At 47.3% G+C, this 23,672-nt stretch overlaps 1 protein-coding gene across 1 annotated transcript; it reads right to left on the bottom strand.

Annotated features, from left to right (window-relative positions):
• Positions 1 to 1,965: 1,965 nt before the first annotated feature.
• HSD3B7 (hydroxy-delta-5-steroid dehydrogenase, 3 beta- and steroid delta-isomerase 7) lies at positions 1,966 to 17,419 on the bottom strand. Its single transcript, XM_058037828.1, has 6 exons — positions 17,272 to 17,419; positions 12,752 to 12,907; positions 8,948 to 9,056; positions 4,329 to 4,428; positions 3,302 to 3,464; positions 1,966 to 2,405 (listed from the first exon to the last, which is right to left on the bottom strand). The coding sequence occupies exons 1-6, from the start codon at positions 17,417 to 17,419 to the stop codon at positions 1,966 to 1,968; spliced, it is 1,116 nt and encodes a 371-aa protein (XP_057893811.1).
• Positions 17,420 to 23,672: the final 6,253 nt, after the last annotated feature.

Below are 23,672 nucleotides of genomic sequence, written 5' to 3'. Positions count from 1 at the left end.
ATGCTCTGGGATGTGCATGAGGAATTGAAGGTGTATTTGTCACATTGTTAAAATTGTCAGTTACCATTTGGATAATGGCAAAAAAACTGCGAAGAGACTTGTAATGAATATACAAAAATCAGAAATCTTATTATCCCTTTTCTTAACCCCTCCCAGCACAAGTGGAAGGGGGAAAATAGAAGGGAACTGGTAATTTACACACTTCACCTTCTCAAATTCTCTGTGAGCAGATTGCAACAGTTTGGGCCAAACTTATTGTTATATGAGCTTAGTAATGAACTACCAAAAGAACTGATTTCTCATCTGTAAGCTCATTTTGAAAAAGAATTCTGTCATGAGTGTGAATTTAACTTGGCAGCTCTCACTGTATTGCTCCACTTTCCTTCCTGGGTAATTACCAGGACTAACAGGAAGCAAATTTTCATCATTTCCATCAAGGATGCCATGCTGAAACTTGCTGTTTCCAGGAGTATCAGGGCACTTGTAATTAAAATAAGCTTCTATTTGTGCATATGCGCACTTTTACTCCAAGAACACTCAAGAGACGGGTACAGATTCACAGAACACAGAAGTGTGACATTAACAGTGTTTATTTTCAATTTGAGCCAGTATTGTAAAAATATCCCATTCCTCCAAGCTCAAGTGAAAACTGACATCTCAGTTGTGCATAATGTAGATTCACCAGCCTCTCTGCAAGTCTTAAAAATAGAGAAGCTGATAAACTGATAGAAACCACAGTTTTGCTGTGAATCTCCTGGAAGTGCCCGCCCCATCTGTGTGAGGAAAATATCATCTGTGAAATGCTGCTCCCAGATGGACTGTGCAGCTCCAGAGCCATGCAAGGAGTTGAAATGACCTCTTCCTCCTCGAGTTCAAACGTTATTTAGCATAAATGCAGCCCCTAAGGCCTTCACTTCACTTGCTTTCTGCCAGCACAGCAGCTGAATATGGGCTTTAATCTGCTTTGTTTTGCCATTGGAGAGCTCTGTGGTAAGAGACTTGGAGTTACAAAATACGTGGATCCCACCTTTAAGCTTGTAGACATCACTTCTCCATCCATACAATTAAAATTAAATCAGCCTGTGCCTTGTTAGGACAAAAGATCAGGGACTTTTCTTTTAGAGGGATAATATTTTGAAATAGATATTCTTTACATGTGGAATATTGAATAACAGGAAGCATCTTGCAAAAGGCAGTTTTGGAAAAGGGAATTTTCTCTTTTTACTTTTTATTAAACCCTAAATCAGAGCAAAAACCTGCTGGGTTTTGCTTGTCCTCCCAAAAACTATCACTGAAGAGCCCTTCAGTGTCTGAGCCAGGTACAGCCACCCCACCAAATGTCCAAGACCAGACTGTGGAACAGAACTGTGGAGCTCCTAGGCTGTGGAACAGAACTGGCTCACTGATTTTACCACAAAGGAGTTTTCTGGGCACCATCTCCCAGCTGAGCTTGTTCTCTCTTGTCCCCACAAGTCCCTCACCATGGTGGCACCATGGCAATGAGGGAGGCCAGCAAGTCCTGTGTGCGTGCAGGGAAGGTTTCAAATGCCCATGGGACACAAAATAGCTGAGATTTTGGCATGGCAAGGGTGTCACAGCTTGCAGCCTGTGAGTTTTTCTCCCTCTCTGTTTCTGTACCAGGATTTCTGTGTTTGCAAAGGTCTGTGCAGGTTGTGAAGCTCCCTTCTCTGCACCAAGGGAAATATAGGTTGGATATCAGGAAAAAGTTTTTTACAGAAAGAGTGATAAAGTTCTGGAATGGCCTGCCCGGGGAGGTGGTGGAGTCCCCATCCCTGGGTGTGTTTAACAAAGCCTGGATGTGGCACTGGGTGCCAGGGTTTAGCTGAGGTGTTGGGGCTGGGTTGGACTCCATGGTCTTGAAGGTCTCTTCCAACCTGGTCATTCTGTGAATTCAGATGAAACCTGCTGCTGTGAGAAGCAACCTCCTTACCCCAAAATTGCTGTTCAGTTCTTCTTTTCCTGCAGCTGGGGGGGTCCCAGGCTCCCTGCAGCTGCTTTCAGCCACTGTGCAGTCCTGAGCCTGCTCTCCTGCCACGTGAAGAGGGGCTTGTACCCAAAATGCCTGGAGGCCTTGTCTGTCTCAAAGGAGAAGGTGGTGACTATGGTGTTCAGCAGGGGCACGTTGAGGAAAGGCTGTGGCCTCCAGAAAGGGGCCAGGATGGCCCTGATGATCCTGTGCAGCTGTATCATCACCCACATCTTCCAGTAGGGGATGTGAGAGCCCAGCCTCACCGAGGGGTCTGCACTGGACAGCAGCTGGTGCCTGACCAGGAAACCCTTCCTGCTTGGGGTGTCATCATAGCAGTAATACACCTGTCCTGCCAGCAGCTCTGCCTTCAGCTGCAGGTGCCTTGCTGCAAGGACATGCATCCAAGCCACATTCCCTGCAGAAATAACAGAGGGAGACAAACAGCCATTCAAGGGGAGCTCAGTTTCCCTGCTCACCATAGAATGAGTGCATTGGGTGTGCCAGCTTCAGTGCTGGGAAGCAGGGAGGCACTCGTGTGTGCTCAACTGTGCTGCACAGAGACTGAGTAGTTAATCCAAGCCTCCAAGAGCCTTTAAACCTTTGGTGTCCCCTTTGAGCTGGACAATTAATGTGCCTTGTGATCCTGGTTCGCGTGAAGCAAAAGGACAGTGGTTTGTAGTGAGAGCAGGATGAATAGGAGGCAGTGCTGCAGGGTTTTATCCCTGCCTCTGCTGTAAGCCTTTGAAGGAGTCACTTGATTTATCTGGGCCTGATCCTTCTCTAACAGCATTTTCAAAATCTGCACTTTTGGAAAAAGACATAGAAGTGTGCTGCACAGAAATCACTGAATGCCTGCATGATCTAATGGTGAATTACATCCCCCTGAAAGGCACCAAAACAAATTCTTCCTATAGGTTTTGTGAGTAATTTCTTGTGCTTGCTAAAACTGGTCATGTAGTGCAGCCTTTTCTGTAAAGAACTTGGTAAGTAGTGGTAGTTTAATTTTTTTTCTAATGAAGAAATGTCTTTTCCTAGCAAAAACATTTTAAAAACACAGAATTTCTCTCTGCTGCCCATATATCCCTGAAACACTTCTCAAAGGGCATAAAGAAAACTCTTGCCAGGAAAATAGTAATAAGAAGCTGCTTTTAAAATCCTTTAGCCAGTGTAAGTTTTGTGGTTCCAAACCCATTTGTGCTCATTCACCATGCTGATCTCTCAGTCTGGGGAGATTATGGCTAAGCTGACGTGCACAATCCCCTGTGACTAAAGCTGGTAGCACCCATGCAAGGAGCTCAGCCCTTCACTCACCCACGTAGGTGTGATTCCTCTCGGTGTCCTCGGGCTCCAGGTAGTTCAGAACACCCCTCCTGGCTCTGGCCAGCAGGTACAGCTCCTGCAGGAAGCCTGCCTTCTCCCCATACACGGTGTTGGCACGGAGGACGCAGGTCCTGAGTGTGCCACCATTGCTCAGCTGCAAAATCAGGGAGGGGGGTCAGGGAATGGATCCAGTTTGGATGGATCCAGAGATGGGATCTCCCACAGTGAGAAAAATCTCCCACAAATAAACCCAAACCCTGGGAGTTCTGGCCTAGAGGAGTGAATATTTGCAGAGCTGCTCTGCATGCTTAGTACCTGTTTTGGGTCCCTGAAAACACAAGGAGGTGCCCAGTTTGATTTTTTTTTTTTTTTTACAGGACACCTGAACCCACATGGTACTCCTTGAGTATGCTGGTGGCATTAATTCTTCTGCAGTTTGGGGCATAAAAGAGGATTTGCAACAACCAAAACCAGGTACCACAGCAAGCCAGCAAGCCCAACTGGCTGGCCTTAAAGTGGGACTGGGGGAGAGATGCTCCAGGCAGTGGTTTAGAGCACAAGTCTCAGTTTTATATTCTCAATTGTCTAGAAGAACTCATATGTCTGCTGACTGTGCTGCCAGCCTAAAACACTGAACAGGGGGCTAGCCCTAGGTATACCAGTATTTTTAGTTCTTAAGTCACTCTGGAAAGACTGAAAATTACACATTTTTTCAGTATGAACTAGGTGAACCTGGTTCCTTCAGCCCTAATTTAGCACAGCCCTTTCCAAAGTCACACTCCTGCTGGAGCTGAAGCAGAGGCTCAAAGGGAAGCACCCTGTGATCCTGGGAGAGTCTGGCAGCTTGCTGCTGATGTGGGAATATCAGGCTTTGGGAGGCTTAGGACAATGTGGTTTATGCATCAAATCCAGGCAGAGGTTGGATACACGCTTAGCCAGGAGCTGTGGGGTTTTTCCATCTCCCTCTTCCCCCTGCCCTGTGCTGTAATTCCAGGGGTGCTAACACTGGATTTTGTACCTTTGCTCCATTGGCTTCAAGCACAATTTTTTCTGCCATGGCTTTTGTCTTCCCATAGGGCAGCTCCACTTCCCCAGTGTACTGAGTGTCCTCATTTCCTCTGGAACAGATTGTGGGAGACAGGGAGTGACCATGGGGTGGGGTATTTTCAGGGTCCCCTGTTGTGGGGAGGAAAGATGAATCTGACTCCAGATTCTTAGAAGGCTATTATATCATATTATATTACATTATATTATAGAATGCTATACTAAAACTATACTAAAAAATAGAGAAAGGATACTGACAGAAGGCTAAAAGATAATCATGAAAAACTCCTGACTCTCTCCAGAGCCTTGACACAGCTGGCTGTGATTGGTCGTTAAGTTAAAACAATTCACATGAAACCAATGAAACAATCACCTGAACCTCTGCTTTGTAGAAACAATCTCCAACCACATTCCAAAGCAGCAAAACACAGGAGAAGAGAATCAGATCATGATTGTTTTCATTTTTCTCTGAGGCTTCTCAGCTTCCCAGGAGAAGAAATCCTGGCTGAGGGATTTTTCAGAAAATGTGACAGTGACAATGGGGCAGAGCACAGGGCTCAGGGACATCTGTGCCAGCCTGGTTTGCTCTGCATTCCCTGCTCCCAGGGGTTTCTGCTACCTGGCAGCAATGGGAATCTGAGCTCCTCACTGCACTTTGGGAGGAATAAAGCCCCAAGGAGCACCAGGTGCTTCAGGGTGTTCACAGGCAGCTTTGCATGGGGCAGTGCTTTCTCAGAGCTGGATTTTAGTTTTGTCTAATAGCAGGATTGAAATAACATTCCATCAGGCAAATTAGAAGGCAGCAGAGTGACATTTTTAAGCAATTCACAGCAAGGTAAAAAGAGCACAAGAAGATGGAGGGCAGGAAAATGAGAGCAATTCTACTTCATTTTTTCATCAAGGGCAGAGAAAAGCCTCTCATGAGCCATAAACTAAAAGGAGAAGCTGCTACTTAATTTTCTCACAGAGTTGATTAAAGTTGGGAGGCATTTGCTGGGGATGTGGTGGAGCTGCTGGAGATCTCCTGGAAGCCTTGCAATCAGCAGGGTTGGGCTGGGATTGCTCCTCCATCTCCCCTCACAAATTACCCTTAGGGGGAAGGAGAAGCAAAGAACCCCTGGCCAAGGACAAGCAGGGAACCCTGGGCTGTGGCTGGAAGGCAACCTGCTCCTTAGGTGCCAAGGGGAAAACCTCATGTGGGATCTCACATGGAACTGGCCTCTCAGGGCCTGGAATAATTCCAAGGAGAAAGCAGAAAGCAGCTCTGCTCCCCAGAGGGTGTCAGCATCTCATCCCAGTGGTTTTAGATCAGCCTGAGGCCATCATGAGATTTGATTTAACATCTCCAGAGGGCTCTGGAGTGAAGAAACCTGGCTTGCAGCATGGGGAAGGAGTATCCACTTGCTCCCCTGAGTAGCAGAGATGGGCTCTCCCTCCCTTCTTGTGCTGCTGGAGACTTTCTTCCCATTTTTAAATTAATTTTCTCTATATTTTTCTGTTAAAGAGAAATCCACCCTGGCAAACCAGGACCTGCCAGGCATGAGGTACCCCACAGAGGGCAAAGAGGAATCCTCACCCTCCTGTGGCAGATGGGCTCAGAGACATGTCCTTTTCAGTGGCCTGGGAGGACTTCACCCAGCAAATCTGCAGCAGAGGTGCTTTTGTCAAACACTGGGCCTTGGGAGAGTCAGCTCTGGCTCAGGCTCCCTCTTTGACCTTGGCAAGTTGTTTTCTCTTTTCTGTGCTCAGATCTCCCTGTGTAAAACGTGGCCAGTGCTGCTGCCTGGCCCCTGCCTGTTCAGCAGTCTGGCATGTTGTGTGTCAGATATCCCAGCTGAGATCAGGCTCTCCTTGCACTACAGCAACAGAAATAAATTAGGAGCATCAGAAATGCAGACTCCTCACACACCCTGGGCTTCTATCACAAAACCCTCCTCCCCTCCCTGTGTTTACAGGGCATGAACAAGAGGCAAACCAAAAAACAAGCAAGACAAAAGATTGATTGTGCAAGGTTTGTTGCAAGCCCAGGAGAGGCCCAAGACAATTAGTGGGGGGTTATCTAGAAGTTCTAGTTTTAATTGCTTTCTCTCTTTTTTTAAATCAATTTTTGGGGGTTTTGGTTTGGTTTATTTTTTTTTCCTGTTTTTTTTGCCCTGCAAAGCTTTTGAAAAGCAGCAGTCTCACAAAGGGACAAACCTGCCTGCTGTTCCTGGGCTGAGCTGTGTGTGCCTTCCCCCACCCCTCTGAAGCTTGGTAGTAACAAAGAGCTCAGCATAATGCTCTTGCTTTTCAAAACGATCCCAGATAAGTGAACGCTAATCAGAGTGGAGCAGCATTGTCAGAAGGTATCTCAGCAGTGCCTGTCTCCCAGGGATTGAGACTGACAGAGGCATTTTCTATTATTGTTGGATGCTGAGGTGTGAGCATTATCCCTGAGCCCATCACCCCGGCCAGAGACTCCTCCTGCTTTGTCTGTGCCAATTCCCTGCACGTAAAAGGGAGGGAAATAAATTCTACGGTGCAGTGATGGAGAAGGGAGACAGAGGAAAAGGAAAAGGAAAAAAAGGAAAAGGAAAAGGCAGGATCCTGGACTGTGAGGGAGAGGGCAGAACAGATGGGGTGGGAAGATGGGAAGAGGAGAAAAGAGAAAGGCATCACCTGTGCCTTCAGTCTGCAAAGCAGAGCCATGTTCTGCTGCTCCCAGTCATCCCTGGGCTCCCTCCTGAGACAGGTGGGGTAAGTTTTCACTGGGAGGCTGATTCTTCTCATTATCTAATTCCCTTCATTCAAAATCAAAGTAATTGGAGAATGAAGACCCCTCTCTAGGGCTTCCTCTCAGGATAATGGGAGAATCTGAGCAGAACACTCATTTTGTGTTCTGCAAAATGAGTGAAAGGCTCCAGGTATGGCTTTGTTTTTGTTAGTGGTGGGAAAGGCTGTTCACAGCTCCATGAGCATCAGCCTGGGTGGGTTTTCTTGCCCCTGCTGGTGCCACCATTACAAGCCAAAGGATTGTGATTAGGCAAGATCTGGGGCTGATTTTTCAAGACATCTATTCACATCTCTCTCTTAACTCACGGGACCAAAATACTGACAAGCATGTGCCTGTATCTACATGAATTCTTAGGAATTATTTGTATTTGCTGGTGTCCAAATTCCATAGCTTTGCAGTGACACAGTCTCCAGTGCTTCTGGTCCCAAATGGATTGAGTTGCTCTCATGGATTTTTTCATAAGCCAGACATTTATTCTACAGATTTGAGTGCTTAGACACTTTTCAAAACAAGGGGCTTATGCCTTAACTTACTTGTGAGCATGAAATTTTGGCTTGTAGGCAATTTTAAGTTATGTCTTTTCTAGCTGGGCTCAAATTTCTAGAACCAAATGACTGGAGGCAGCTGTGCCCAGCCTGGCTGCCTGTGGAGACACCACTTGACTTGGAGCCAGCTCCCCTGGCACACACATTTCCATGGGCTGAGCAGTTTATGTGGCTACAACCAGGCTTGAAATCAGCAAGGAGCCTTCCAATAGTACACATCAGACTGCCCTCAAATTTAACCTAAAACTTCAGCCCCTGAAGTTTTTTAAGATATTTATTCAGAAATATCAGCCCTTCTCTCAAGGTGCAGGTGCTGTTGCCCCAGGAATACAAAAGTATTCCCAAATCCTGAGCAGGGGTGTCAGCTGATTGTCAAAGTCACTTCTGGAGATCAAAGCAAAAAACCCCTCAAAACTGTTATTTTGACCAAAACTGTTATTTACTGTCTTTGTATTGATCCAAATCCCAGCTTTGCCACAGAGGGTTTTCTAAAGGCCTGCTGCTGCTTCTGGGTCTGTGGCTCAATCTCATGGGAGCCCAGAGAGAGGAAAAGGGTTGAGCATAAAGTTCCCTGAAGCCCAGGAGATAGCTCCCATGAGCATGTTCCAGGAAGAAGCACTTTGAGGGATAGAAGGGTACAATTTACAGGCCAGAAGCAGGCCTGTAATAGAAGGGTACAATTTAAAGAACAGAAGGATGTGACTAACCTGAATCCTGCATATTCACACCAATGCCTCTGTCCCTTAGGTCTTCATAGGCAATTACTTTTTTCTGGGATAATGCTACATGAGATTTGCCCACATTTGCTAACAGGAGATGGGCACAGGCTGGCCAGCAGTTCCCTGTGGAGCTGAGAGGAGGAGGGGCAGAGTGGTGGTAGCAGTGTGGCACCACCTGCCCTTTGAGTTGACTCATTGTGAGGGAGAGCAAAACCTCTGACCCAACAGCGTGATGTGATTTGGCCATATCCCAAACTCTGAGCACGTGAAACCTTATCTGAAACTGATTTTAGGGCTCTGAGGAGCAGGGCTGTAGATCCAGGGACAGCCTGGCAGTGCAGCTGGGCCATAGTGCTCTCACCTTGGGGAATCACTGGCCAGGCTTAGGCTGGGAAGAGCCATGGCTCCTAAATGGGCAGAGCAGCAAGGAAAGGTTTTCAAGAAGGAGAAGGGGAACACAAATCTTCTCCTTGGTAGCTGAAATCCATCTGGCTGCAGTTGCATTGCTGTTTGACTGGACAAACAGAGTAAAAGGAGAAGGTTTGCTGAGGCTCACCTGAGCAGGGGCTCACAGGAGCTGTTGGGTCCCACAGCAGCGATGGAGCTGGTGTACAGCAGGTATGGGATGCTCAGGGCACAGCAGGCCCTCACCACATTTTCAGTTCCTGTGGCGCAGGATGGAAAGGACAAACATTCAACCACCTTGCCTTGATTCCTGTTGTGCAAATCAAAACAGATTCCCAGCATTTTTCCAACTTAGAACTAACCCATCTTTTTATGGCTGAAAATATGTAAAGCCCCAGGCGAGGGCTGCATTTCCTCAGGAGGGGATGGTTGATAACATGAGTAGTTTATAACATGAGTAGCAGTCACATCCACAGCTCTGATGTGGCTGATCATCCATGGCCATTGGCAACTGACTTAACTTGGACTTTAGAGCTGCTAACAAAGAGAAGCTGAGGGTTTGGCAGAGAAAAACTCAATTTTTTTTTTTTCATTTGGGGGCAGGTTGTTGGTGAAATGCTGCCTTCTGGCAAAGGATCAGTGTTTTAGTTGCATGTGTTGCTGTGTAGAAGATCTGCTGGGTGCTACAGGGTGAAATCACTCCATCAGACTCCTGATAGCTGCAGAAATTTAAATAAAATAATGAGGGCAGCTTACAAATTCACGTGAAATCCAGACAAATCCCAAACAGGGTTTGCTTTAAGGAAGGTTGTTCCGGCTGAATTAGTTGGTCAGTGTGTGTGGTTAGTGTGGTTATTTTGGAGTATTTTGGTGGGTTTGAATGATTTATGACTCTTTCAGGGGTGGTTTTTTGCATTCATTGTGATTTTGATCCAAGTTGATCCTGTGAGAGCCTCAATGACAAGGACTGAGAGCCTTCAGACCTGATAAGGAAGATCTGAAAGGAAGTTTGTGGGGCTGGCTTGCAGAAATCTCCACACTATTTGTGCCTGGCTAAGCAGGCTCTGCCCTGAGCCTGTCTGCAGACCTTGTGTGGGAGGGCATGTGAATTTTCTTCTCTTTGCTCTTAAGGGCATAATCTGAAATTACCAAGGAAATCCTGAGTTTAGGATAATTTCCAAGCACATGAATCCATCTGAAATCCCAGTGGAAAAGAATCAATGTGCTTCTCCACAAGCCTATCACAATATGTAAAGTTAACTGAGAACCCCTGGTGAGAAACATCACCGGAAACAGCTGAGTTAAAAACCATTCAGTTTAACAAAAAGCAGATTAAAAAGTCTTTAAGTGACTCGATGGAAAAAATAATTCTTGTAGAAGAGAACTCTTCAATTCAGTCAACAAGGCTCTAACAGGATTCAGCAGCCAGTGGTTGAAACAGAGGAGGGAATCAAAGCAGAAGATGTAAATTTTGGCCAGAAATTATAATTAACCATGGCCACACCACAACTCCTCAGCATTGTTATGGCTTGCTGAAAGCCATGATAGATAGCCCATTAACTTGCACCCTTAATTTGAGGCAACAAGTCTGTTGAAAAGGAATGGTCCAATTTAGCCACAAATTGTTGGGCTTAGAGCAGTAATTGGATGGATTTCTGTGGCCTGAGTTGCACAGAGGAGCCAGCTAGAGGATTATATACTTGACCTCTCCTGACCCTGCTTTTTACCATGGAGTCTACAGCAGGTATCAAATACCATTTTTATTCTTTTATCTGCCATGATTTTAATAGAGAACTTCAGGCTAATCTCTCAGTTCAGGATTTTGAGGAGCCCCAGTGAGGGCAGCAGCCCCATTTTGGGGAGTTCCATGTGGAGCCATCCAAGGGGAGGCAGAAATGCAGGACAGGCTCCTGTTAAACCATCCCAGACCGTGCTCCTCAAAGAGTCACACTGGAAAATCCTTGCATGTGTGGTTTTCTGGGAATGTCACCAACATCTGTAAGAGGTTTGTTTGCTGAGAAAGGGACTTGCCTTGTGTTCAGTGCTCTCTGTAAATCCTCTCTGAGCTGAAGCATCGAGCTCACAGCAACAGTGAGGGGGAAGAGCTCACAAAGCCACTAAAAAGCAGCAGGAACCCTCAGGCTCTGAATATTCTCAGAACACAGAGAGCACAATACAGGCTCTTAAAAGCATTGAGTTTTGAAAACAAGTACAGCAATGAAAAGAAGGCTGGAATTTAAATGTTACCCTTGAATGTATCAGCAAATAGTCGAAGCCCTGAGCAGTAATCGAGTTGGAGATGTATATATATTTAAAAAAAATAAAATTCCTTCCTTTTGGTTAACGACTATTTTAGTAGCTAACAGCCTGAGGTACCACTGGAATTGCTGCTGTAATAGGGATTTCATTATTTTTATAGCCTGTGCTTATTTCCTAGATTTATGAACAAATTTTCTCTCAGCAGAACTTGCACCAAACATGAAATTGGCTCTTGGTGGTAGGAGGAGAGGGCTGTGGAGCTCTCAGTTACACGTGGCCTGTTGGTACATGATAGCTGGGAACTCTGACTAATTAAACAGCATCACTCTGCTAATTAAAACAGCATCACTCCCTTCTGGTGGGTGCAGCTCAACGGGTACAGCCTTGTGCTGGTATAGACAGGGCAAAATCCCTGGGAAAGCTGTGAGCTATCCAGAACAGGGTTTAATTTTAATTGTTGTCCCTGTCACACACAAAACAGTTTCAGACCACTGTAGGTGTGTCCTGACCCACCTCAGTGCCACCAGGGGAAGATCTGCCCTGGCCCAGGAGAGCTGTGCCAAAACTGAGCCCAGATTTGATGAGAGGAGCAAGGACAGAGGGGCAAAGGGAGAAACCTTTCTTCTGGAAATGTTCTGGACACCTTTGCCCTGAGCAAGGACAGAGGGGCAAAGGGAGGAATTTCCCTGCTAGAAAGGTTCTGGGCACCTTTTCTATGCCTGGGTGTGAGGGATTCAGGCAGAGGTAGCACAAAATGTGGTTGGATGTGGCTGAAGGTGTGTGAAGGGGACAGGGCAGTGCCCAGGGCCCCCTTGGGAGGACAGGGCAGTGCCCAGGGCCCCCTTGGGAGGATAGGGCAGTGCCCGGGGGCCCGTGAGGGGACAGGGCTGTGCCCAGGGCCCCGTGAGGGGATAGGGCAGTGCCCGGGGGCCCGTGAGGGGACAGGGCTGTGCCCAGGGACCTGTGAGGGGACAGGGCAGTGCCCGGGGGCCCGTGAGGGGACAGGGCTGTGCCCAGGGCCCCGTGAGGGGATAGGGCAGTGCCCGGGGGCCCGTGAGGGGACAGGGCTGTGCCCAGGGACCTGTGAGGGGACAGGGCAGTGCCCGGGGGCCCGTGAGGGGACAGGGCTGTGCCCAGGGCCCCCTTGGGAGGACAGGGCAGTGCCCGGGGCCCTGTGAGGGGATAGGGCAGTGCCCGGGGGCCCGTGAAGGGACAGGGCCATGCCGGGGGCCCGTGAGGGGACAGGGCAGTACCCGGAGTCCCATGAGGAGACAAGGCCATGCCCAGGGCCCTGTGAGGGGATAGGGCAGTGCCCAGGGGCCTGTGAAGGGACAGGGCCATGCCCGGGGCCCTGTGAGGGGACAGGGCAGTGCCCAGGGACCTGTGAGGGGATAGGGCAGTGCCCAGGGCCCTGTGAGGGGACAGGGCAGTACCCGGAGTCCCGTGAGGAGACAAGACCATGCCCAGGGCCCTGTGAGGGGACAGGGCCATGCCCGGGGCCCCATGAGGGGACAGGGCAGTGCCCAGGGCCCCATGAAGGGACAGGGCAGTGCCCGGGGCCCTGTGAGGGGACAGCGCTGTGCCCAGGGCCCTGTGAGGGGACAGGGCTGTGCCCAGAGTCCCGTGAGGAGACAAGGCCATGCCCAGGGCCCTGTGAGGGGACAGGGCAGTGCCCAGGGCCCTGGTCTGGGCTCACCCCCGACATTGACAGCTCTCATCTCCCAGAAGGGCACCGTGCCCCTGTAGTCCACCACGGCCGCTGTGTGCAGCACCACGTGCACCCCCCTCATGGCAGCCAGGAGCGCATCAGGGTCTCGGATGTCCCCTCTCATCACTGTCACACGAGTGGGAGCTGCAGAAAAACAATGCAGAGATGCAGGGGGGGAAAAGGAATATAAATCAGCATCTGTACTTTCTGCAAAGTACAAAAAATCTATAAATTAAAAACATTCATTTATTTTAATTAAATTTACATTAAGTAAATAAATTCTAGCAATAAATTAGTTATTAATAAATAAATCATAAAGATTTTATTAATTAATAATTAAATTAATTAATAATTTAAAATTGAATACATTTATTTTAATTTATAAATACAAATTATAAATTGAACAAAAATTTATAAATAAAAAAATATAAATCAAATCAGCATTTGCACTTTCTGCAAACTACAAAAAATTTATACCTTCCTGCAAAGCATGGAATGCCCTCTTTGCAGGGCAAGCAAAGCACTGTCTGATAGTGACTCTGCCATTTAAATCCAGCACACCAGGGCAAAAGTCCCTTTTTTGGACTCCAAGAAGCCAGGTTTGCTTTTAATTTAATCTGCTTTTAATTTAAGATGGTGCTGTGCATCAGCTGTAGGGCAGAGTGGCTGTGTCTGTGTGTCTGTGTGTCTGTCAGTGCAGAGCCCCACCCTGCACCAAGGGCAGCAGGGCACACCTGGCCCAGGGAAGCTGTGCTGGACTCTTCCCTTCAGACACAAAATTTTAGGGCTTGTGGGAACAACACCTGGTGATTTCAGGACATCCCACAGAGCTTTGTTTAAATTGCAAATACTGGAGATTAAGAAGGAAAATAATGCAACAGGTTTAAAAAGTTTCATAGGAAATTCCTCCCTTAGAGCCACTCAGAATTTTTCCCCTGTTCCCTTTTACCTCCTCCTTCCTCAGAGCAGCTGCTCCTTACATGGCTACTCTTGGCATCTACTATTCATTTTCTTGCTTTGTAACATTTAATTAGGATTTTCCCTTTTTTCCTTTCCTGTAGCTGGGAATAGACCAGGGAGAAGCTGGGATGAGCAGCCTGTACTCCTCAGGGGTTTGCAAGGAGCCACTCATGGGGTTGCTTTGGGAAGGAGATGTTAGGAAAATTAATCCACAAACATCAGAGGTTTATGTTCAAAAAGGAGACAGAGGAGTCCTTTTTGGCTTTATTAGAATAAAAGAAGAGGCCATGGGGCATTCCCCTCAAATTTTTGGAGGATGCAGCCTCCTTTTTATCCTCATTTCCCAGCCACATTTCCCTTCTCTCTTTCCCCATTGCCTGAGGTATTGAGAGGTTCAGACTTCCCAAAACACCTGATACTGAAGATTTCCCTCTAATGTATAACCCTCCCTTTTAATTTTTAATTCCTATGGAATTTAAGGGTTTCTCTTCCCCATTATTTCTTTCATCTTTCAATATCCAATTTCATTTATCAGCAAACCTAGAGTTTATTTGTAAAGGCAAATATATTTTTCCATTCATCAATCAGTGGAACCCTTCCCATTGTTTATTTTCTCCCCCAGTGCTGGTTTTATCTACCAGCAGACCCACAGTTGGTTTGTAAACACAAATCCTCTATTCCTCTCAGAGATGTCTCCTCTGTCCTGGGCAGAGCCCCACACATGCTGGGCTCAGGCCTGGACTTCCTGGAGGATCCCACAAATGAGGGAAGGGTCTGTGGGGCTGTTATGGCTGGAAAGCCTCAGAGAGGATCCAACAGGGCAAGGTGGGCAGAGGATTATTCCTCATGGCCCAGAAGGAGGGATGGAATCCAAGCCAGCAGATCAAGTGGTTGTGTTCTCTGAGCAGCCTGGGATGGAGGAGGAGACAGGAATTTTACCAAAGGGTCCAGCTGCTTTCTTTATTAGCAGAGCCAACAATCAGTGGACTCACTCTGAGGAGTTTTAATATTAAATTAATTAACATTGATCATGAATATTAATTTAGTAGTAAAGCACAGAGGTGATTCAGTGAGAATAGAGGGTGAAAGGAAGGAGCTGTCCATGGAGCAGAGATAAAACCCTTGCCTGGAGGAGCAGAGGAGGATGCTCCTGCTGAGAGCCAGAGCAGGGCGTCAGCAGAATCTTGGGGGGAATTTTTCTGCTCCTCTGTTGTTTGGGAAAGCCTAGAAGCCATCAGGCTGAAGTGTTAAATAGCCTTTTTCACATTGCCTGTGTTAAGGCAGCTGGTGTGGAGCAACCATGAGGAATTTCCAAATTGACAAGGCCTGGTGAGCTCTTCCCAGGGCTCCTAAAGAACTGCAGCTCTAATGTGTTATCAGCTACTTTGGAGAACTTCTGAAGGCACTGGGAGAGTTCAGCAGAGCAAATGAAACACTTGTGCTTAGAAGGGAAGTAAAGAAGAGGCAGGAAATTACAGAACATTTTGGTTTCAACCCCAGGAAATTCAGGAGCATGCACTCCAACACGTGTGTCTGAGCACCTGTGGCATAATGGGCAGGATGGAGGCAGCTGACATGGATTTGTCAAGAACAAATCAAGCCAGATAAACCTCCTTTGTTCTTATGACAAGGTAACAGGCTGCAGGGATATTGTGGAACAGGTTGATGTCATCTATCTTGATTTTTGAAGGGCTTTGGAAACTCAGCGTCATTCTCACAAGGAGTCAGTAAAACATGGGCTAAATAAGCCCCATTAAGGAGAGCACAAAGCTGATGGAATTACAGTTCCCAGGGAATTGCCAGCTGTGGTAGGTGGCTGCCCTGGGGCTCTCCAGGGCTTATTGCTGTATTTGAGTCTTTTTGATTGTTTTCATCAAGAATCTGGCAGATTTGTTCATTAAATCAGCAGATAACATCAGACTGGGAGGGACCATGCTGGAGGATTTGAGTATGAGCTGAATGGAATTAACAGAGTCTGGAGGGGGAGGGAAAAAAAAGTGAAATTTGATAGGAACAAAGAGAAGTTTTTGGGTTTAGCAAGGAAGAGGCAGCTGCTCTTCATGAAGGAATTAAATTGGGCCAGGGCAGCTCAGGAGCTGTTGCTTGTTGTCAGCTGGAAAAGGCACAGTTGTAGTGACAGGTAAAACAGGAGGATAAATTACAGGATGGAAGAGCCAAATCCATCAGCTTTTTGCAGCAATGGGAAGGCCACAGCCCAAAATTCAGTGCCCTCCTTGCAGACAGGAGCAATGGCAATGCCCTGCAGTGCTGGATGGAGCAGAGGGGGAGGAAGGAGGGTGTGAGAGCTGCTTTAGCCTGAAGCAGAAACCAGTATGGAGTGGAAGGATGTGGTTTGCAGATGGTGGAGATTGTTGTTAAAAAGAAAGAAAAGAGACACAGTAATCCTGTAATACCTCTTCTACCTGTAAGTTTAGATTGGAAATCAAGGAGCCAGATTGTACCCACTGCCTGGTGGGGCAGAGATAAATGGGGTGGCCTGGGGACAGAACAAACATCTGTGGTGGGGCAGAGGATGGGGTTGGGATGGCCCCTCAGGCTGCTCCTGCCTCATTGCCTGTGGTTTGCTGGGGTGTCAGGCCACAGAGCCCTCCTGGAGCAGGGATTTTGGCACCTCCCTAAGGTTTAAACAGATTTTTCTTCAATTATGGGTGCTTTTAAGGTAATTGGCTCCCTGAAAGCTGGGGAAACCAGTCTGCTGAGTTCATCTGCCAGGGAGGTTTCTGATAGTGATATTTCCCTGGGAGTCTTGACTTGCTGTGGGTGCATCCCCTTTCTGTCCATATCTCCCCACAGGATCTCCCTCAGCATTTTTGGCCTCTCTCAAAGCAGGCTGAAGGTTTGGGCAGCCAGAGACAGGGAACCCAGCCCAGCATTAGCTGAGCAGAGCACCCTGAGCTGCCTTGGCTTGTTTTGCATGGGTATTCCTGAATCCAGTAAAACAGGATGTTTTTCCCCAACAAATCTCACTGTGCTCAACCCTGCATGAGAGCAGCACTCAGGATATGATCAAATGAATTAATTCAGTATCTCTGAGTATTTACTGAGACTCACCCTCTCCTTTTTTAAGGCTGCTATAGGTTTATCTCTATTTTTATAATTTATTTCACAATGCCTGCAGTAGATGATGAGATGGATTCTGTTGCTGTCAGGATTTTTAGTTGTTCCCCTCAGAAGCAGTGGCTGGTTGGAGCAGGTCAGGAGAGGGTTGATTTTAGCCCCTTTGTGTCAGATAACTGGGCAGCCAAGTTCCCATGTCACAGCCTCTGTGTGCACGTGGCTCCTCACAACTGAGCCCTGCCTGGGACTCAGAGCCTCACTGGAAGATTTCTCTTGGGTGATCCATCCCTAGGGGTCTTTTTTCTTTGATTTAGTGCTGTAAAACTTCTGAGCTGGAAGTTGTTCCTCACCCAGTCTGTTTGTCCAGGTTCCTGCCCCATGCCTGTAGCTGTGGCATCTCCAGTGTTTTCCCAGCTGCCAGGAAGGGGAGGGTTATGGGCACTAAATAGATGTTGGTGCCCTTTTCTTACCTGTGCTGTATTTTTCTACTTCTTCTCGTGCTACTGAATCAAAAACTCTGACTTCTTTGATGTAGTCTTGTTGAGACAGGAGCTCCACAATCCTCTCCCCCACAAAGCCACATCCTCCTGTCACCAGGTAGACCCAGGCCCCATCCATTGCTGCAGATGTTGTTGTGGTTGAGGAGCAGAGAGAAGGAGGCTGCCAGGACCTTACTGTGCCCTCAGTGTTTGCTGAGCTAAGTCTAAAGTTTAGCTGTCACAGAATGCTGCTGGGTGAACATTAACTGCAGCTGGTTGCTCATAAATCAGCTTTTCCTTGGCACAGTGCTGCCACAGGTCCCCTCTGGGCTCTCTGACCCTTTCCTTGCTCCCATGGTAGCCCATGGCCAGTGGGGCACCTCTGCCTTGCCTTGGTGTGTGTCCAGGCTCAAGCCAAAATTTGGATGCCGGTTTTGCACCCTGGACATTCCCTTCCCACAGGCAGGTTTATCAGCTGGGGGAGCTCAGGGCTGCCAGGGGATGCTGCCAGGACCCTGTTCCCATGCCCTGGTGGTTTGTAGAGAGGCTTTAGAGCAGCAAATCCAGTGCTGAGCTGTGCCAGGGATGGGCAGCTGGGGTTTGGTGGTCACCAGATCCACCAGTCTGAGCATCTGGCAGGGCTCCCCTGGATGGATGTGCCTTTAGCTGAATACATCACACACACCCCTCTCTCTGATAGATATATATTTTTTTTTAATTTATATATATATATATGTATGTATATTTAGGAGGAGAAAGACCTCTCATAAATTTGAAAACTTTATTGAGTGCAAACTCAACCACATCCTTTGGCAAAGTGTTCCAGCAATTAATTCTCATCACTGATACAAGTTCCATCTTGGCTGACACACCTTTCCCTGCTATGCTATACAGTTTGTGCAGTTTAGTTTCCCACTGGAGTCCAAAAATGGCATCAGCTTTGTCCAAGGGAGCTTGATCCTGTCCTAAAAGTGGGATGGAGCAGGGACAAGACCTGTCCTGTTTCTCCCTGCCTCTCCCGAAAAGGCTCAGAGATAACAAATCAGGCCTGATCAGCTCCCAGCTCTCCTTGATGCCAAGCAAATGACATCCTTCAGTCTGGAATATTCACATTTTTTCCAATCCATCTTTGAAGGAGCTTGTCACTGGTGTTGGTGAGCTGTTCTTAGAGGGTAAATAAGGCATAATGCTCTCCCTGCTTATTTTTCCTTTACACAGTGTAGTAGTTGTTTTTCTATAGTGTTGCATGGGAAGTTTAGGGTGAGTTTGTTCCTGTTTCATGTTCACTGCTTTCCCCATCCCCAAGCTGGAATGTGGAGACAATTCCAACTGCATTCATGGCCAGAGCCACTCTTACCACAGTGCCAGTGCCTGGCTGGCTCAAGAGCCACTTGCTGCTGAGCATGAGGTTAATGAAGAGTTAAGGCAGTGAACTCCAAGAGTAGCTGTGTTTTGTTGGTGAATAAATAGTTTTCTTTTAATCAGCTCCTGCTACAAGTTCAATGTGTTCCCCTCTGCCATTGATTTTCCTGGGCTGTGTTAAGCTCAGGAGAAGTCAGTTCCCCTTGCTGTGATTACAATCAGTGCCCATAATGGCCCAGAGACCAACATGGGCCTGATGCTAATTTGGTGCCTGGCAGACCAGCACAGCCACAAATGTCCCAAGAAATTAATTTAGCCTTTTATCCAGCAACTCCCAATCTGTACAGTGGTGATTAACACAGCTGCCTTCCCTCAGAGGACTTTGCAAGGATAAATACATCGGAGTTGGAGGTGTTAGGACTCAAAAACTGAGATAAATACACCCTGAGAGACCCAGAGAAGTGCTGCATGGGAATGTCTGGCATGGAGTAACCTTGAGCATGTCCTCATCAGTGATGCACAAAGCCCTGTGAAGCAGAGACCTCCACTCTGTGGACATTTTTGTGTTTACAAGGCTCAGCCTTTGCTGCACTTTTGGTATCTGCATCTCTGCAGTGTAGTCTGATCAGGAGGGGGAAAAACTGGCTGGGATTTACATATCTCATTTTCTTTGGGATATGAAAAACAAGTTCAGAGCCCAGAGCTGTGACATCTGTGACAGAAACAGCCCAGGCCCTCCCCTCCAGCCTCCCTTTGCCAACACAGAGGTGTTGGATCTCCAGGGGTAGCTGTTCCCAGAGCAGGAAGGTTAAAAGAAGGGCTTTACCCACATCATCATCTGGCAGTCTGAATTGCCACAAGAGGTGACTCTGGGGGTCTGCACAAGCCCAGAGGCTGACTCAGAGAGCACCCAAAGGCTGCTGGAGGGGGCAGATACCCAGGAGGTGCCAGGGCATGTCAGGGAGGGGGCCTGGGCTGTCTTTGCTGTCTTAGCTGAGCCAACTCAACCTCCTTGTACTGGGAGGAAACTTTTGGGGAAGTGAGGAACACTGCAAATATCAGCAGATTTGAATTTACACTGATGGGCAGAGCACAATTCTCTGTCTGGCTTGTTCCCCCCTCACAATCTGCTGCAGCCTCCTGTCCTCTGAGTGCCCTCACTGAGCCCAGGCAGAGCTGGGATCCCTGGGTCTGCCCTGGCACAAAATTCCAGCAGGAACTGGAGGAGGAATCTGCCAGGTCTAGGCAGAGCCTCCCTCTGCATTGCACAGCAAGGTGCTCAAAGGTGACCTGAGAGGCTGCCTGAGGAGCTAAAACACCTCCCCAGAGGGCAGGATCTGTCCCTGTGTTTGGGATGTGTCCCTGTGTTTGGAGATGCTGAGGGGTGGCTCTGTGTGTCCTGCAGACAGATCTCTCTGTCCAACTCCTGCAGAGGAGTCAGTGCCACCAAGGACAGGGAGACCCAGCTCTGGTTTTAGGCAAGAAAGGCCCTTTTTGCCCTTTTTTGCCCTTTTTGCCCCCCCAGACCACAGCAGGGCCTTCATGCACATCTTACTTTTAAGAGCCCTCCCAAGGAGCTTTCCCAAAGAGAAGGCTGAGATGTCAGGAAGGAAAAGCCCTGATTTCAGGCTGCAGTTTGCAGTTTGAACTTGCTCTGAACTTCATAAATAGAGGACAGCTGACATGATATTCATTTACAGTAAGTTTATTTCTCAGTGCATTACATGAAAGGTCTTTGGTATTTGTGGGTCCTTGAATACTGTTCCCACTCTGCTCCGTAAGAAAATGCTGAATACAAAACATTCCATATACAGTAACAAACCCCATAGCAAATAAAGAGAAATAGATATTTTGAACAATAACATAGCAATATGAAAACAGATAAGTAACCATGCAAGAGGTGGAACAAACAGGTTGTGTTTACAACAAACATTAAAGCCTGCCATAAATGAGTTCATCCTGTCAGACGAGATTTATTCTTGCTCTAAGTTAAGAAATTACACGTGATTGCAAGATACTGCCTATGGCTGCCCTATAAAAGACCAAATGGTTGTAAAGCTGATCCCCAGCAGAGAAGCCAGGACCATTGGCACACATACAAAACACACTGATATAAATAAAAAAGGTACTGTGTAAAATAACTGGTGAAGAAGTTACCATTTCCTTCTGTGGCTGGGCATGTGCCTCGTGAACAATTATAGCACCTTTCAATGCCTTGGTTTCACAGGAAACCAAGAAATCACAGATACTCTGAGTAGTTTAACCCCTACACCCCCAGTGGAATGTCATCTGGAGTCAGACAGAAGGTGTAAACCTGGAGGAGGATGGGTTTGCAATCATTGCATCAGGAGGGAAGTCCAGGAGCTGATTGTCTCTGGAAGCCTTTGTCACAGTGCTCAGGATCCTGTGTGACAGCAGCTCATGGCAGACACTGGAGCAGAGCCCACCCAGCACCAGCACGTGCTGCTCCAGGGCTGGGTCTGATTTTTAAGGCCTGTTCCTTTGAAAGTTGATGACAAAATGACTCTGGAGTTTGGTGGGAGCAGGTGAGGGCTCTTCTCTCTAGTTAAATCCTGCTTCCCTGGGTTGCTAGCAATTCCTTACAGTAAGTGCAAATTAGACCCTCTGGAGAGGAGCATTCCCTGCATCCCAGGAGTTGCAGGTTGCTGGTGAATGTGAGGGTGCATGACTTGCAAAGGGTTTTTGTTGTGCAATGTGCTGCTTCTGGTTAGCTCAGGGCAAGGAAAACACTACTACTACCACAGCTGAGCCAAGTTAAAAACACACTGGAGCTCAAACAAACATCAGGAATTTCAAAAAAGTCTTAGGGAAAAAAAAAAGAAAAAGGAAAAGAACACACTATGGTATTGCACAGTATGTATGTAAGATAAAGCACTAAACATTTCAATTAAAATATATTTCTAAATGAGCACGCGTTCCAAATAAATCCCCTAAGTTACATAGACATGGCAAGAAGCATTATATGGCCTGGCTGAAATGAACCTCAGGATCTGCCCATCATGGAGAATGTGGTTGGAGTGGTTTGCTTGGTCATCAGTCTCACCAGTGTCAGTGTGTGAGGCTGTGCTCACCTTTAAATGTCATTAAAGTGGGGTGGCACAACAGTGTGGTGCAGCCCTCGTGTGAGTGGAGAGGAGTGAAACCCCAGCAGAGAGAGAAAGTCCATCTGGTATAATCCTGCTGTCCCCCATTTAAAGATACAGCACCTCATCAGAGAGATGGGGCTAAACAAAGCAAAGAGAAAAAATTACATAGCTCATACTATCAATAATTAAAGTGGTCTCAACCCAAACCTGAACAGCCTTTGACAATTGACTTGGCAGGATTAATTGCAAACAACTTCCACTAAATTTTCCTTTCACTTTGTCAGTAATTTGTTTTAAATAATATAAAATTCCAAATCCATGTCAGTATGAATGCCTCAGCAATGTGAGTGACTAAAGCATTACTTTGAATTCAGAAGACAAACTTGGAGAAAGAAAGATTTCTCTTCCAGTTCAGTGAGAAGCCTCTGAAATGCCAGGGAAGTAAAAATGGCCTCATTGTATTCCCTCTTCCCTAAATTCAACCCTGTAGCCACAGGACCAGTGAAACTGAATTTCCCCCTTTCCCCTTTTAAAGATTGCTTTGGTCGGGTTTGGTTCCTGAAGTTGCCATGAGCACAGATTGTTCCTGTGGCCTCAACGACAGCTGCTACCAGCCTGCCCAGAGCAGGAGTTTAGACTGAACTGAGATTTCTCCTCACTCCCCAGGCCTGATTTTCCAACACCAACTGGCTGATTTATCTCCTGGAAGCCACCAGTGAGGTCTTGGAGTGTCCATGTGATCCAGACCAAGATAGTCCCAATTTACCACAGAGGTAACCAAGTACTTCTCAATTCCTGCACAGGAATCATCCTTGTTTTTGGACATTTAATTCTCAGATGGAATGATTATTCCAAGAATGTTCCCATGGCTGAACTTTGCTTGGCTGGCCACAAACAAAACTCTTGCCCTGCCAGTAGTGAAGGAGGGACTTGGGTTCTTAGAGCACCACAGACATCCTCAGAGTTAAGGCTGGGTTTAGAATTAGTGCTGGGGGTGAAACCAAGATGCACTCAGAGAGCTTTATTTCCTTTTCCCAAAGGCATTGCAGATACAGGATGGCTCCTTGAGCTCAGGAACCTGCTGAGTTTTACTCATTTCCTTGTCTCTCTACACCACAGCTGTAACTCAGAGTGCAGCCAGGGACCTCCCCAGGCTCCTGCAAAGCTCTGTGTTTGTTTCTTGGGAAATTCAATCATTCAGAAGCACAACCTGAGCCAGGTGGGCTGAATGAGCCCCACAGCTGGCACTGACCAAGGAGGGGGAGGATGCAAAAGCAGGGCAGGGACTTGCCTCCCTGCTGCCTCCAGCACAGCTGGTTGTTGTTCAGCTGCACAGCAGTAAAAGCAAAAGTTTTGATGCTTGCTCAGATCAGCTTTGCCATTTCACCTGCCTGGGCATGGCTGGGTTCCTGAGGAGCAGGGCCAAGTCAAGGGATGGTGGGTTCAGCCATCCTGGAGGAGCCTGAAACCTGCTAATTTGTGGAAATTCCAGGTTCTTCAGAGGAAGGATTGGGATTGTCTCTGCTGGTAGCACACTACCATGTTTACAGTGTTTATGGACAGTCAGTTTAATGTGGGGCTGATGCTGGGCTGGCAGAGCTCCTCCATTTTTAGCCTCATTTCCAGGGGGCTTTGCCTTGGGAAGATCCCTTGGGGTGCTGGATCAGGGACTGCAGAGTGTTTTCTTTGGAAAGCCCCTGACAGAAACACTGCAACAGTGCAGCCCAGCGTGCTCACACAGCTGTGTTCTGCACAGGAACCAGACACACAGGGGCCATAACACAACTCAATTTGCTCACTTTTGTCCTGGGCTGAATTTGAGAACTGTCAGAATGTGGGAATTAAAACCAAAAAACAGTCCAGTCAGTTTTGTTGATTAACCTCCCCCTTCTAACAAAAATCACTGTCTACATGGATGACATC

Source organism: Melospiza georgiana, chromosome 19, assembly GCF_028018845.1.
Source record: "Melospiza georgiana isolate bMelGeo1 chromosome 19, bMelGeo1.pri, whole genome shotgun sequence".
NCBI classification, from domain to species: Eukaryota; Metazoa; Chordata; class Aves; order Passeriformes; family Passerellidae; genus Melospiza; species Melospiza georgiana.
Note: the sequence above shows the minus strand (reverse complement) of the source record. Positions and strands in the feature narration are given on the sequence as shown.